This window comes from Rhododendron vialii, chromosome 13a (genome assembly GCF_030253575.1).
Source record: "Rhododendron vialii isolate Sample 1 chromosome 13a, ASM3025357v1".
NCBI lineage: Eukaryota > Viridiplantae > Streptophyta > Magnoliopsida > Ericales > Ericaceae > Rhododendron > Rhododendron vialii.
The window spans coordinates 30,033,163-30,048,894 of record NC_080569.1 but is presented as its reverse complement, the minus strand read 5'-3'; the positions used below and the strand labels follow the sequence as shown (position 1 = coordinate 30,048,894).

General features: G+C 38.5%; 2 protein-coding genes across 2 annotated transcripts; one reads left to right on the top strand and one right to left on the bottom strand.

Moving 5' to 3' along the window:
• Nucleotides 1-1,721: 1,721 nt before the first annotated feature.
• On the bottom strand, nucleotides 1,722-2,274 carry LOC131314101 (uncharacterized). The gene is made up of 2 exons (XM_058342594.1): nucleotides 2,228-2,274; nucleotides 1,722-2,130 (listed from the first exon to the last, which is right to left on the bottom strand). Exons 1-2 carry the CDS (start codon nucleotides 2,272-2,274, stop codon nucleotides 1,722-1,724), a joined length of 456 nt encoding a protein of 151 aa, XP_058198577.1.
• Nucleotides 2,275-6,646: 4,372 nt separating this feature from the next.
• LOC131312479 (5-methyltetrahydropteroyltriglutamate--homocysteine methyltransferase-like) lies at nucleotides 6,647-14,926 on the top strand. Its single transcript, XM_058340244.1, has 13 exons — nucleotides 6,647-6,991; nucleotides 8,063-8,416; nucleotides 8,516-8,603; nucleotides 9,661-9,788; nucleotides 9,883-10,274; nucleotides 11,133-11,296; nucleotides 12,282-12,362; nucleotides 12,456-12,622; nucleotides 12,721-12,826; nucleotides 12,930-13,180; nucleotides 13,282-13,483; nucleotides 14,264-14,628; nucleotides 14,838-14,926. The coding sequence occupies exons 1-13, from the start codon at nucleotides 6,867-6,869 to the stop codon at nucleotides 14,887-14,889; spliced, it is 2,475 nt and encodes an 824-aa protein (XP_058196227.1). The 5' UTR covers nucleotides 6,647-6,866; the 3' UTR covers nucleotides 14,890-14,926.
• The last annotated feature ends 806 nt before the right edge of the window (nucleotides 14,927-15,732 follow it).

Sequence of the window (15,732 nt, the reverse complement as noted above, 5' to 3'; positions counted from 1 at the left end):
GGTTTTGCCAGCAAGGTTTTTGGGTGTCGTAACCCAAATCCAGGCGTAATCCATGGGTATCGGATGGCATGTGAGGCCCATTTCAAGTCCGGCATAAATAATATACAAGCGGTTTATAATAAGTTAAAGGGAAAAAAATTTGAGAGAGGTAGTATTTTAATCTGATATTCGTAGATGTTTAATCTAATTTTTTATAGTATTGTTTTAATTAGGCGGAATTCATGAATCAAGTCTTCCCTCCTCCATGCCACCACCACCATCTCCATAACTCCACCACCACCTCCACTTTGAGCGCCTCAACAACCACTCTGTCATTACCACCACAATCACTTACTCCACCGTCGCCCCTACCATTACCATTCACTGCTACCACAAAACACTCTGCCGCCATCGATAAAGTTAAAAAAGATTCATTACAACAAGTAGAACTAAAATGAATTTCATCATTTTGTTTTAATTAAGAGTGCTCTATTTTCTAAAAAAAAAACTTTTAGAAAGGAATATAATTTTAAACTCAAAAATCATGTGTTTATGTAAAAAAATTCCTACCGATATGAAACTTGTTTAATAGATCTCATTGAGATCTTTTAAACGGTGTAAAAAAAATTAAAATTTTATTTTTTATTTTCATTATATTTGAACTTAAAATTACCTTATTTAAAAAAATATTTAAAAAGAAAGCGGAACAGCACCTTAATATGTTTAGTCAAAACCGTTTTTCAACTTGCAAAATACATAACTTTCACCACTTAAATTTTCCACTTTTAGTTTTCAATTTTATCAAACAACACATTTGTTTTTGTTTTTTTACAACAGAAGCTATCCCAACATCAAAACGGATGAGACTAATTCATTTGAGACCAACCATAGAGAATCACACCCTCACGGGGAACGATTAGAAATAGCTAGGAAGGAACTATTGGACGTGCCCATAAAAATAGATAAATGATATTGGCACTCCAAAAATTGATGCAGGCACTCCAAAATCAATGTAATTCCAAAGCCAATTTTCTTTATTTTTTGGAGTGTCTCCATCAATTTCCTAAAAATACTTGCATGAACTTTTATTTTTAACTATTTTTTTTTTTGGGTAAGGTAAAATTTTATAACAACAAACCACATTACACAAGACAGGGCATACCCTTTGTCAAACAAAACCATACAAATGGACATCAATCAAAGCTTGAAAACAGAACATTATAAAACAAAGAAAAGGAACCAACAACAAAAAATTACGTGCTATCAAAAACTTTAGCTGGCACATTCCACCGAGAACAAAGAGCCATGTTAGGGGCTGACTTCTTGACTCCTTGCCAAGAACTAACACATGCACGGATATCAGTTCGAACTGCGATCTCCAACTGTTGAACAGAGCTCCCAAAGCTTTTGAAGATTCTGCCATTCCTTTCACCCCAAATATGGTAAAGGAGAGCAGCCAAAGCAACCTTTGATAATGAGCACGAAAACTGTGGGCCATTGTTAATTTGAAACATCCAGTCCATGATTTGGGACAGTCCATTGAAGGGGCATTGAAACTTCAGGTCTTTTTGCAATGATTTCCAAAGTTGAGAAGAGAAAGAGCAGTGAAAGAAGAGATGCTCATGGGTTTCCACAGAAGCAGAACATAGAACACACTGATCATTCATAGCCATACCCCACTTAAGGAGCCTATCCTTAGTAGCAAGTCTCCCTAGATGTGCTAGCCATTGGATGATAGTCCATCAAGGAACATGGTGCTTAAACCAAATAATTTTGAACCAGCTAACTTTAGAATGCTGCCTTCTAATTGCATTCCAAGCTGACTTAACAGAGAACTTCCTATCAGATGCGAGGTTCCAAATAACTGTGTCCTCCTGAGATGGATGGGGAACAAAAGTAGCAGGGGTGGCCCTCCTAATGTCCCTAGTCACAGCATTTCTACCTCTTGGGCATTGCCAAGAGTGATGTACAATTATGGTATCAACTTTGGCATGAAGGTTCCTGCCCAAATTATAGACAACTCTGGATCCAAACCTAGCAAAAAGAGGGCCAAGTGGATGCCAGTTGTCCAACCACAAAAATGTATTTTTTCCATTTCCCACCACATTAGTTATCCAAGGATGAACTAGGGATCGCAGAGAGAACAATTTCCTGATTGTCCAAGAGGCAGAAGCAGGAATAGAAATGTTCCAAAGAGGAGTGATGCCTTAACTAATTGATTGGCCTACTTCGAAAATCGAACTCAAACCTTTTAGAGTGATGCCTTAGCCAGCGGACGACCCTCAATTGGGTCATTTTCAGAGCAAGATAACAAAAGAGGAGTTTGTATATGATGAGATATGGCTTTGTTCGGTTCTTAATTTAGTTTTGTTTCAGTTTTGTTTTTCAATCATTACCATATTTCTTTATCCAATTATTATCATATTTCTCCAATTATTAATTTATCATCTCTCTCTAATCATTACTCATCTCTTCAATCATTATTTTATTTCTCTCTCCACCCACTATCAAAACTAAACTTCCAACAAAACAAAGCCGATGTAATTTTGTTTGAACAAAAGATTTCAGACTTTACACAATTATTTTAAATTTTTATTAGAATTTTGTCAATTTTTTACACGATATTTTTCATATTGATGAGAAGAATACGAAAAGTATAAAAATGTACGACAAAATTTTTTAAAACAAAAGTGCTACACACACAACAATTGTGTAAAATACAACACATAACTAATCTTTAGCCGTCCATTGCTGTAATAAAATGCCATGATTCACTCAAATTCTTTCCCATAAAAGTTAGATTTTTTCTTGGAAGAGTTTGTTTAAAATCTAGACCATCCAAATACATCTGGACGGTCAGCATTACGTACACAACCAACACAACTAGGGTTGTTGCTCAAAACCGGAAAAACCAGACCGGACCGAATTTTTTAAACCGGTTGAATAATTTCGATCCGGTTCCGGTTTTTATAAACCGGAAAAATAATTTTGATCCGATTTATGTGTTTTAAAAATAGGTTGAAACCGGACCGGTTATATATATGTATAATATATACATATATATATATACATATACAGTCAGGTTCCGGTGAGGGATCCCTTATTTTTTTAAAATGCGGGACTTTCCTTCCCGATTGAATTTCGATGATCCGAGCCGCTCAAAGTGATCAGAACGTGATTTTAAGGGTCCCCGCGAGAAATCAGCAAAAAAAATGACCGGGAAGGGCTTCATCCGAGCAGTTTTCATTGAACGGTTCAAAAAAAACTGCTCGGATGAAGCCCTTTCCGGTCATTTTTTTTGCTGATTTCTCGCGGGGACCCTTAAAATCACGTTCTGCACACATTGAACGGTTCGGATTTTCAAAATTTGATCGGAAAATGAAAGTCCCGCATTTTAAAAAAGTGAGGGATCCCTCACTTGATAATTTGTGTATACATATATATATATATATATATATATATATATATATATATATATAAACATAGGGGAGGGGTTGAATTATGGGTTTTTGGATGATATTTTGTGGTGTATATTTGTAATACCCGTCCCGGATATTTAGTATTTTAAACTCCTATTTTAATTGAACTATGTGTTTACAAGGTTAATTATTATTTGATGGGAATTTAACTAAATGCTATTGGTCGGTTGCATAAGTGGATGGGTGGTGTGGTTACACCACATAATTTTTCAAAAGGAGATATTTCTTAAATATCTCATTCCTCCCCCTTTTCCTGATATTTTTCGTGGAGAGAGAGAGAGAGAGAGAGAGAGAGAGAGAGACGCTGGGAGAAAGAAGAGGAGAAGGAGAAGAAGAGAAGAAAAGAAGAAGAGAAGAGAAGGGGATTTGCTTGTGGATGATCATTCTTTCTTAGAATTGAAGTCCTAACATGGTAATTCATGTTTTCTTGTATTTGATTTCATATTTAATTTGTTGAGTTCATATGTTTGGGGGTTGAAATCGTGCCTAGAATAGATGGGCTTGGGTTAATTTGGATGTGGGTTGGAGTTCTTGGAGAAATTAAGAACCTAGTCTTAAATCCCTTGAATTTGTGTTTAGAACTTGATTTGATTCGTGGGTTTTGATGTTCTTGAGTAGCTCTTTGTTATGTACGAGTTTGAGCATGATTTTGTGAAGTTTTAGTGGGTTTTAGATGAGATTTGAGTGGAGAAAAGGTTGGGAATCGGAGGATGAACAAACTGAATTTTCGCTGAAAAACCCAGTCGGTATCCGTACCACTTTTTGGTGGTACCTGTACCGGCAGATCAGAATTGAAACATTTGGGTCGATTTTGGGTGGGTACCCGTACTGAGTTTTTGTGGTACCTGTACCTCTCGGGTAACTTTTCAGCAACTGTTGTAAAATTTCGGACGATCATATCTTTTTCATCCGAACTCCTTTTTGGGCAAATTATATATCGAAATTGATGTACTCAAAACGTACTTTCTAATGGTGGAGGTTTCATAACCCAATTCTAATCCTAAAAGAAGTTATGGTCAAAATATGGTGAAATGGTTATAAGTTTCCATATAGATTTTGGAGATTAAGTGCTACTCTAACTTTATGTATGCTTTGGTACACATATAGGTCTTTAAGATGGACATGTTTGTATTTGTTGGGTATTGTTTAATACCTAGTTAGCTCTACAACTCGATATTAAACATTCGTTTGAATGCCTTAGGGATGTTTGGTGACTTGGTTAACTTTTTAGCATGTGTTAGCTTGGTAAAATGTTATGAGGTGTTATCATATATTTGTTTGAGCATTTCAATGGAGTCGTATGCTAATATGGTTAGCTTGTGATTAGGTAGCGAGTTGGTCAAGTGGGAGGTGTCGAAACCGTAAGTTTGGCATACTCCAGTCGAAGAAAAGGTGAGTGTGTCTGATATGGTACTTCTCAATAAGATATTGTTGTGGTGATATGTGTATATCATGCTAATGGTATTTTAGCTTTCGATATGATTATCGTTATATAGATAATGCGGTGGAGGTGATTGTATATCAATGATATCATGCTAATCGAGGTTTAGCTATTGATATAAATATATATGGTTGAAATTGTATATCATGCTATATGTTGTTTTAGCTAATGGTATGCATGCTTGTTGTATGTTGATTGTACCCGCGAAAGGATTGTGGAGTGAGTCACGCCATGTCGTATGCCATTCCGTCTAATTAACGGAGGTTGGGAGCATGGTTTGCGGGACACAATGCCTTGGGTACATGGGAATGTGGCAGACGTGTCACTGCATGCTTGTGTGATTTATATTCATGCTGTCGTTAATTCAGTTATTGTTACGTGGCTGTTTATTGGATAATATTGCTATGTTTGGCGGATGTGGTGGTTATAACTAATATACTCATATGGGTATTACAGTTATGTTGGTGGTGAATATTTTTATTGATATTCTTATGGGTATTGTGATATTTTATTGAGCATTTCTATATCTCACACACTCTGGCTTTCCTTTTTGGTCTGCCAGGTAGCAGGTTCCTCAGAGTGGTTCCACTACCGGTCGACGTGTTGAGGTGTACTCGAGTATTAGCTTTGGGAGGTGTTGGTGGTCGAGCATGCTGTAGGTAGTTATTGAAGGAATTGATTTTTATAAGTTGTAATTTAGTCATTGGTGAATATGTTGAAGTATAGAACTTAATAAGTCTTGTAGTAGTGGTTATGGTTTTAGCTATGCAGGCTTGTGATTGGTTGATCGGTACGTTGACTCATTTCTGTTTTATTGTGAGAAATCTTCCGCTAAGTTGTATTCTGATTGGTTGTAGAGTGTGGTGTGGTCTTTTGTGTGGAATGCCACGTGGCCGCGCCGACTCGGGCCCACTTTGGGTGTCGTTTGCGGGGCGGGGCGTGACAATATTGGTCTAATAAATATATTTATTATATAAAAACTATTTTTATGGACTTAATTATGTTTTTACGGGTTTTTTTTTATGTATTGTGCTCAAAATTAATCCTTTTTTGTTGGGCCCAAAAAAAAAGGTTGAATTATAGTTTTTTAGTTGATATTTTTATGGGTTGAATTGTGAATTTTTTGATGTGTTAAGCCAAAAAATATGGCCCATGAATGAAAACCGGATTAACCGGACCGAAACCGGTTGAGCCAGTCGAAACCGGACCGATTTTATCTCAACCGGTTCCGATTTCTAAAAATCTCAAACCGGATAATGGGTTTCAACCAAAAAATACACTCAAACGGATCGAAACCGGACCGGTATCACCCCTAAACACAACGGTTGTGCAAGTAACATTTTTATTATCTAAAAGGCTGTCAAAAATTCATATTAGACCAAAGTTTAAACTGTCATCTTATGTCAATTTTTAAAAACAAAAATGTTACTTGCACAACCATTGTGTTGGTTGTGTACGTAATGCAATTTTATGGACAACTACTGCTTAATGCAGTTGGTAAGTCACTGCCTTTCCTTTGTGGAATGTTATGGGTTCGAGCCCCACATGGGACAGGCCCATTGGGGACCAGGACTATGAATAACCTTTGGAGCCCGTGCTAACCTTAACACCTCTACTAACTCCCCGCTGATGTATATCATCTGACAAAAAAAAAAAGCTTTGTGCATATTGTCAAAAGTTAGCGTGTGAATCTATTTTCGTTGGTTTAATGGGAGGAGAATCTCAACAATAGTTTAAAAGATAAAGGAGGTCAGAGTAAATTTTCAAACCACAAAGGAGATTAATGTATTTGTTAGAAACCTCGGGAGCGATCAGTGTAATTTATGATATATTGTCATGGAGAGAGAGAGAGAGAGAGTGAGAGAGGGAAACGGAAGAATGATGCCGCCGGAACTCGGAACTGCCAAGTGCCAACTGGCCAGTGGTCTAGCGGGGGAGTCGTAGCTCACTAGCTCTCACTCCTATAAATGAGACACATCTCAGCGCTTCCGTCGCTCGCGGCGTCCTCTCTCGCTATTGTCTCCCGCCCCTCTTCCTCTCTCTTCCCTAGTCCCGCCACCAACCGCCTCGTACGCTTCCACTTCCGCCTGAGGTAATATGGTTCATTTTCTGATATCTATAAGTACATACTTCATGCGTAATAATACATTTGAATCTGCTTCTGCGTTCAATCCTTAGTCGCATAATCCTTCAGCATAGCATGGCCCTTCCGCTCGCGCACTCAATCGCGGCTCGGATTTTAATAGTTCAGGATCATCTTGAAAGTTGTTTTTCACGCCCGTGCTGGTGCTCGCTCATGTATGCACGTGCATTATGTGACTTGGGGTGTGTTTTTGCTAAACTAAATGTACTTCAGGCTAATGGCAATGGTTGTGTTGTTTCCACTAAATGGTATTTTAGTTGATTTATGGGAGGAGAATGACCTGCCTAGAAAAATCCGCGAAAACATGGACTTTTTAGTCCATTTAGTCTAGCGGAAACGCATCCTTAGGTTCAATCTTGGTGGTTCAATTTGGATCTCAATTTAGGTTGAAGGAGATATGTTTCAAATCAGTTTTGTGTGTGTTGTTGTTTTTGTTTTTGCTGTTGCTGCTGCTCTTTCCATATTCTTGATGTCTGTATCATATGCGATGGTTTAGCTTCGACTAGTTCTTGCAGCATTTCTTTAGCTGAACATGGTTGGGGTTAAGATAGATTAAGGTTGGTGGATTGTATGTGAAACTCGGGTTTATTTCCATACTAATTCAGCCACCCGTGCGACTCTTTTACTTCTGCCCTGAGATAGTAAATTTGTACTTGAATGTGTTTGTTATTGTTGTTTAAGGATGGAATCGAGTTAATCTGTGTCAATCATAAATCCAATGGCAATTAGGTTAGCCATTCGATGCCTATGTTTATTAATTCTCATCACTCTGTGCTCCTCAGTGTGGGGATAGAGGGTGGGTTTGAATGTCGATGCCACTCATCACACTCTAAAACCCTAAGTTTTAGCACATCTAGTTAATGTAACTCCCCTTGGTTCTTATTTTTAGAAGAATTCGAGGGAAGGTTTTAATGCAGATATGGTTTTCCTGATGAATTGTTTCCCTCACATTGATTTTTGTGTATTCACTTCTTTATGTCATGTCCTTGTGAGTAACTATTGTGGAATTTGGTGAAACAGAACGATGGCGTCACACATTGTTGGGTATCCTCGCATGGGGCCCAAGAGAGAGCTAAAGTTTTCTTTGGAATCTTTCTGGGATGGGAAGAGTAGTGCTGAGGAGCTGCAGAAGGTGGCAGCTGATCTCAGGTCGTCTATCTGGAAGCAAATGGCCGATGCTGGGATCAAGTATATCCCAAGCAACACTTTCTCATACTATGATCAAGTTCTAGACACCACAGCGATGGTCGGGGCTGTTCCCCATAGATACGGTTGGAATGGAGGTGAGATTGGTTTTGATGTCTACTTTTCCATGGCGAGGGGAAATGCTTCTGTTCCTGCTATGGAAATGACGAAGTGGTTTGATACTAACTAGTAAGTGATGATTATGATTCTCACAGTTAATCCACTATGAAGAATTTAGAATCTGTGATCATGATTTATTCAGAATGACATATATGGCACTGGATGCAGCCATTACATTGTCCCAGAATTAGGACCAGATGTGAAGTTTTCCTACGCATCTCACAAGGCAGTGAATGAATTCAAGGAGGCCAAAGCCGTAAGTATGCCAGATCTCCTTATCTTTCTGCTAATCTTTTGGTAGGGTTTCACATTAAATATAACCATGGGTGGATGTGTACTGAAGCTGAATCACTTCATTTTGTTATCTCCATCGCTCAAAGGTGTTGTTACATGGTCTCAAACTGTTAGAATGTGGAACCGTGTCCAAGCAGTGGACCTTGCTGAACCCAACTATTTGATTATAAGAATCCTTATTCAAAAGTGGGGTATGGTTAGAGTAGAGGTACACGTCCAGAAGATTTGGCTATGTAATATACTGCATGGTACTGTTAGATAAAGTGTCATGATGGGTGGGTTTTCTGCCTCCCATTTATTGGGAGGTTGTAAAGTTTTCCTTACTATGAAATGTGAACTTCCTTAACCTTGTCTTACAATGAAATAAGAAATAGAAAATCCAAGTCCTTGAGTCATTTTTGTTGTGCCCATCTGGAGAGGGATAAAAAAAAAATATTTTTGGCTTATGCCGATTCTTGTTCCAAATTGCACAATATTTCTCAAAACTATTTTGGCAAGTGATTAACTTGGTTTCGAGACGTTTTTTTAAGAACTTGTGCCACACTGTGGGGCTGGCAAAGTAAATGGCTTAGGGCTGGAGATGCTCTTTCCTCATCAATTTCTTATTGCTGCTGCCTAAGTTGTCATCCATTTACATTTACCGATACATGTTGTGTGATATTAATGGGATACATCTGTCCCTCACCTGTTCGTTGTTTTTGTCGTATTCATATTTATTGGAAATGCCAAATCGGGGGATGCCGATTAGGAGGTAGGGGCCTAGAGGGCTTCCTGGTTGTTTATGTGATTTGTAAGTTTGGAATTTTCCTCTATTAGCCGTGTCCCCTTTTTTCTTTTTTTCCTTTTTTTATGTCTCTTTCTTAATTTTGGTGACCATTTTTAGCGTAACAATTTTGGGTCAAACATGTAACTATGTAACGCTGATAGAATAAGTTGCTAACTTTTGTTACATCTAAATTTCATCAGATTTGCTGGAATTGGTTGAGATGTTAAGTATAGTTGATATTGTAATATTGCAGCTTGGAATTGAAACCATCCCGGTCCTTGTTGGTCCTGTGTCGTACTTGCTGTTATCAAAACCGGCTAAGGGCATTGAGAAGTCATTTTCGCTTCTCTCTCTGGTTGAAAACATTCTTCCAGTCTACAAGTAAGGACTTGGGAATATTATTTGTGACTTATTTCTTTAGCTTTCATGTTATTTCTATCCATTAAACTCTCCATGTGATACATTTACCATCCAGGGAAGTTGTGGCGGAACTGAAGTCAGCTGGAGCTTCCTGGATTCAGTTTGATGAGCCCACTCTTGTGATGGATCTCGAGTCTCACAAATTGCAGGCATTTACTCATGCCTACTCAGAGCTGGAGTCATCGCTCTCTGGTTTGAATGTTGTTATCGAGACATACTTTGCTGATGTTCCCGTTGAGGCTTACAAAACACTTATGGCGTTGAAGGGTGTTACTGGCTTCGGGTTTGATTTGGTTCGCGGAACAAGGACCCTTGATTTAATTAAGAGTGGATTTCCTTCAGGCAAGCACCTTTTTGCTGGAGTGGTTGATGGAAGGAACATTTGGGCAAATGATCTTGCGGCTTCTCTAAATACCCTGCAGGCTCTTGAGGGCATTGTGGGAAAAGGTATCTATCTATGATTACAGTCCTATGATTCCTTTTAGCCAAAATAATTGTTGTTTTTATAACTAGATATTCATTACCAAACACTCCAAGTGACCAAAACTCTACTTTTATTCACATTCAAGTAAAGTTCTCTCAAGTGTCTCATCCCCTTTATCTGAAACCAGTAGCAGTGTCAATTCAATCCCCGACCTCTTCTCTGCATTCTGAAACCCTCTGTTCTTCCCCCATCGCCTCTGGTGCCTTTGTGTTGGAAAAACTTGGTACCACGCAAATCTGATTCGTTGTTGGTGAAACTTATGATGGATGAAGCCTGGTATTTTGCTGGCAAACAAGGCTACATAAAAGTTAGTGTGAAATTCTTTACAATCTGTATTCTGGGCAAAAAGTTTCTTACTTACAAGATTCTGAAATCTGGAATGGCTGCAAAATATTTTACTCATTTTCTATAACTATCAGTACACAATCAGTAAAGATCTGTTTTTTATCACAGTATTCATCATTAGTTATCTTAAGGAACTTCAGAGGCCAAATTGTCATACTGGAGATAGCTTGTTTCATGCAGAGCAAAAGTGGTCAACTTTTTCATCCTATATTTGGATTACATGAAGTACTAAAGATTTAAGCCACTTGTAACTTTTGTTTCTTTCAACTTCTCCCATGCACCTTTGTCCCATTGTGCCGACCATTAGTTCAACCTGAGTTAGTTTCCGTCCTTACATAGAGACTTATTTTTACTGAAGATAGTTCTTCATTTCTTTAACTTTTCCCTTTTTCTTTGTCATTTCTTTTCTAATGAAAGGAAACAGTATCCTTTGGTAGCGGCTGATTAGTGGCTTTTATTATGATAATCATCAACAGAGAAGATTGTTGTCTCAACCTCCTGTTCTCTCCTTCACACTGCCGTTGACTTAGTTTATGAGACTAAGTTGGACAAAGAGATTAAATCCTGGCTTGCATTTGCTGCACAGAAAGTAGATGAAGTCAATGCCTTGGCAAATGCTTTGTCTGGTGAGAAAGATGAGGTACTTCATCTTCTGACTTCTTTCTGTTAATGTTTCCCTTTGTCATTTCTCTTGCATGAAAATGAAGAGTATATTGCAAACAATTAGTTGGATTTAGTATATGCAACATCATTATGCTTCATATTATTGAAACTTTAACAATTTTGATGTTGTGCTATGTAGCACGGACACCGATACGGATACGGACAAGTGACACGGCAATTTTAAAAAAATGGGGATACGGGCACGGCGGGGGACACGCCACGTGTATAAATAAATAAATATATATATATATATATATATATAAATACATATATACATATATTTTTTCTTTTCTTCCACTGTTGATGAAGACATGTCCTATATGAATGTATAAGATTACCATGGTCCAAATAAAGGCATAATTACAATTTAACCCTAATATTTTTGAATAATTTCATATTAACCCCTCAAAATTAAAAATATATATTACATTTTGACCCTCAGCCGTGTCCCCCATCAAAAAATAATAAAAATTATTGGACACGCCACGTGGCGTGTCCAATACGTATTTGGGCGTGTCCCCGCCGTGTTCCCGTGTCCAATACGTGGACACGGTGCCCTTTTGAAGTGTCGGTGCTACATAGATGCTGTAAATGTAATTAGATTACAATCTTGGGCTTATCTGTAATTTGCATTTGTTTGAACTATATGTTCATTATGAGTCTTTGGAAAGTAAAGAGATACGGCTTTAGCTTCATCTATGGAACTTAATGCTGTTTTGTGAGTCCATTGTGCGTTTCTAAAGCCTGGGTGACTGAAAAAAAAACGAACTTTGGCCTGAGCCATGAGTTTTTTTTTCTTGGAAGGCTCGTCATTGTGTACATAACAAATTCTTCATATTCATGGAATAGAGAAACTCTTGCTTTTCTTAAGGTTTCCACTTATTGTATTGCATGGTCAGTATCGTGAAATCACTTTAGGGTACTTTTACCTTCTCAGCTGCCTTTTTTCCGTCTCTCTTCAGGCATTCTTCTCTGCTAATGCAGCAGCCCATGCTTCTAGAAAGTCCTCTCCACAGGTGACAAATGAGGCTGTTCAAAAGGCTGTAAGTATTTCTTTGGGGCTTTTCTTCCGTCTTCCATATATTCTAGATCTGGATCATCTCGGTCTTACCTGAGGTTAGTATTTTCTTTCTTAGGCCACTGCTTTAATGGGCTCTGATCACCGCCGAGCTACAAATGTGAGTGCCAGGTTGGATGCCCAACGGAAGAAGCTAAACCTTCCAATTCTTCCAACCACGACCCTTGGATCTTTCCCTCAAACAATGGAGCTTAGAAAAGTCCGCCGTGAATACAAGGCTAGGAAGTGAGCTTTCTTTCTTTACTTTTATAGAGGTTTCCTGGTAATTTACTATTTCTTTCAACTTCTTCAGTGTATTAGTAATTTGTTTGATGCATTTGTAGGATCTCTGAGGATGAGTATGTTAAGGCCATCGAGGAGGAAATTAACAAAGTTGTCAAGCTCCAGGAAGAGCTTGACATTGATATTCTGGTTCATGGAGAGCCAGAGGTGGGTATCCTGACAAGTAAACTGGCTCTATTTCAATTAGTCGCATTTCTCTTGTGAAAAGTCAGAATCATAATATTGTTTGCAACATCTTTGATCAATGCAGAGGAATGACATGGTTGAGTACTTTGGTGAGCAGTTGTCTGGTTTTGCCTTCACTGTTAATGGGTGGGTCCAGTCTTATGGTTCTCGCTGTGTGAAGCCACCAATCATCTACGGTGACGTGAGCCGTCCCGAGGCAATGACTGTCTTCTGGTCCTCGATGGCGCAGAGTATGACTAGTCGCCCAATGAAGGGAATGCTTACTGGTCCTGTTACCATTCTGAACTGGTCCTTTGTTAGAAATGACCAACCCAGGTTTGAAAATTACCCAACTGAAACTAAGCTAGCTCATTTTACTTCTTCTGGTTACTGCATTCACTTATTATTATTTTTTATCGCTACCTTTTGTATCTTAGATTTGAGACCTGCTATCAGATTGCTTTGGCCATCAAGAATGAGGTTGAAGATCTTGAGAAGGCTGGAATTAATGTTATTCAAATTGACGAGGCTGCATTAAGAGAAGGTTTGCCTCTTAGGAAGTCGGAGCAAGCTTTTTATTTGGACTGGGCTGTTCACTCCTTCAGAATCACCAACTGTGGTGTCAAAGACACTTCCCAGGTTTATCTTTGCCCCTCTATCTTCAAGTCTGCATGTAGAAAATTTCATCGACTGCCCTAGACATGACTCGTGAGCTTCAGTACTTGTGTGCGAAGGGTGGAAATTTTCATAATACACATTGATGGGGTACAAGAAGGATTAGACAACTATCTTATTTATCTGTTCTATTTACTATCTAGGATTTATCTTGTTTATCAGTAACATCTGTATTCTTTCTCATCTTGGAGTTACCTTGTTCTTATTAGGATTTATCTTTATCCTTGTTATCTCTATTTGCCCAGCTGTTCAAAGGATTCTGCACAACCTAAATATTGACTATGGTATTGGTACGGAGATGCCATTACTTTGTTAGGCTCGGGGATGCCTAGGGTTGTTTCTAAAGTCGGTAATTCTTGAAATATTTAAAGATAGTAACTGGCATGCAAAAGCAGAATATATTTTTAAAAGCTATACCTATGTCTACAAATTAATGGGTCATCTTAAAAGCACCGCCGTTTAGTGGACGGTTCACATCTTTCCAGGCCCTGTTGAGTTGCTGCCTTCCAACAGAACAGGAACATTTTGAGCATCGGAAGGCTCCTTATGACTCTTTTTTGAACAATTGTGCTCATGGCATAGTTTCCGAGTGATTGTTCTTGTTTCTTGGAAATTAGTCTCTCATACTTAGATTTTCCTTTAATTCTAGGGAGATGCCGTCTCTGTTTTTGCACAATAGGGAGATACCTTCAAAAGCACAAGACGTAGCTCTGAAAACATCTTCATGTTGATTTTGTTGGACAGATCCACACCCATATGTGCTACTCAAACTTCAATGACATCATCCACTCAATCATAGACATGGATGCTGATGTGATCTCTATAGAGAACTCAAGGTCGGACGAGAAGCTTCTTTCTGTCTTCCGCGAGGGAGTCAAGTATGGTGCTGGAATTGGCCCCGGTGTGTATGACATCCACTCACCGAGAATCCCCTCTATGGAAGAGATTGCTGATCGTGTCAAGAAAATGCTTGCTGTCCTAGAGAGCAACATTCTCTGGGTCAACCCCGACTGTGGCCTCAAGACAAGAAAATACGGTGAAGTCAAGCCTGCTCTCAGTAACATGGTTGCCGCTGCCAAGCTCCTCCGCACCCAGTTGGCCAGCACCAAGTGAGTTCAAACTTCAAAGGACTGTTACTCTGTTTGGTTTTGTATGCAAAACAAAATGGGGAATTCACTAGTGTTTTGCTGAGGCTAGGCGCATTAGTCATTGCTGAGGAGATGATTTTTTCAGCAGTAGGTTTGCTGTGTCGCTGTTTCTTCCTTTAAAATTTTCTTTACTTTTTGTTAAAATTTTGTCTTTTGGTTTGCTTTTGTAGTCCTGCGGATATTAAGCCATCCTTCAAAGGCTGTATGGATAAAATGATATAGAAAGTGACAGATGAAAGGCAATTACCAGTTTCTGTTTTGCTTCAGAGCAACTCTACCAACACAACTCCAGATACAACTGCGCCCGGAGTTGTGTTTGTAGACTTTTTGTTTGCTTTTAAGATGCGGGATTGCTCCTCTTTCCTGTTTGCTTTTGAGCGTGTTACTTGTTGTTAGAGTATCATTACAAAATGGTTCAAGTTGGTTCAAGAAGTTTCAGATCCGGTTCAAGAAGTTACTTGATCACAAAATTCAATTTTTGGATCAAGAACTCATTGAGCATGATTGGGTTTTTTTCATCGCGTTCTTCCCAATATTTGGTTGGGCCAAATATTTGCGCAGTCAACTAACAAATCAATTTCTACAAAAAGAACGGTCCTGATTACCTTATATGAGACGACCTAACTAAACCCACTTAAAAACGGTGGGTGAACTTTTATATTCAGCATATGGAGTATAAACTATTTTCCCAAAAATAATTGCTCCCATGAGTGTTCACCAAAAATAATTGCTCCCATAAGTGTTCACCAAAGAAGTGAAGTCTCGAGTTACATCATGCCTACTGTAATTTTAGTAGCAAATTAAGAGGACTAATTATGCCCGCACAATTAAGAGACCCCTAAAATTTTATATATACTAATAATCCACTATAGTACAATTTTTCAGGGGTGGGAATTTTCGGTTTGACACGAAATTAGCGGATTAGGATCGGCTATTTTTGACACAAACAAGAATATGATATGATACGATAATACGAAAATCTAAATAGGTCATATTAGGGTCAAAAAGAATTCTGAAATGAACACGAGATGACACGACATGATGCGTGATGGGAATTTATGAAAG

Coding starts and splice junctions, on each gene's coding strand:
- LOC131314101 (XM_058342594.1), bottom strand. CDS start 2,274: ATGACCCAATTGAGGGTCGTCCGCTGGCTAAGGCATCACTCTAAAAG. Junction 2,131..2,227: donor CTAAGGCATCACTCTAAAAG/GTTTGAGTTCGA, acceptor TTGGACAATCAG/GAAATTGTTCTCTCTGCGAT.
- LOC131312479 (XM_058340244.1), top strand. CDS start 6,867: ATGAGACACATCTCAGCGCTTCCGTCGCTCGCGGCGTCCTCTCTCGCT. Junction 13,181..13,281: donor GTTAGAAATGACCAACCCAG/GTTTGAAAATTA, acceptor TTTGTATCTTAG/ATTTGAGACCTGCTATCAGA. Junction 13,484..14,263: donor GTGTCAAAGACACTTCCCAG/GTTTATCTTTGC, acceptor TTTGTTGGACAG/ATCCACACCCATATGTGCTA.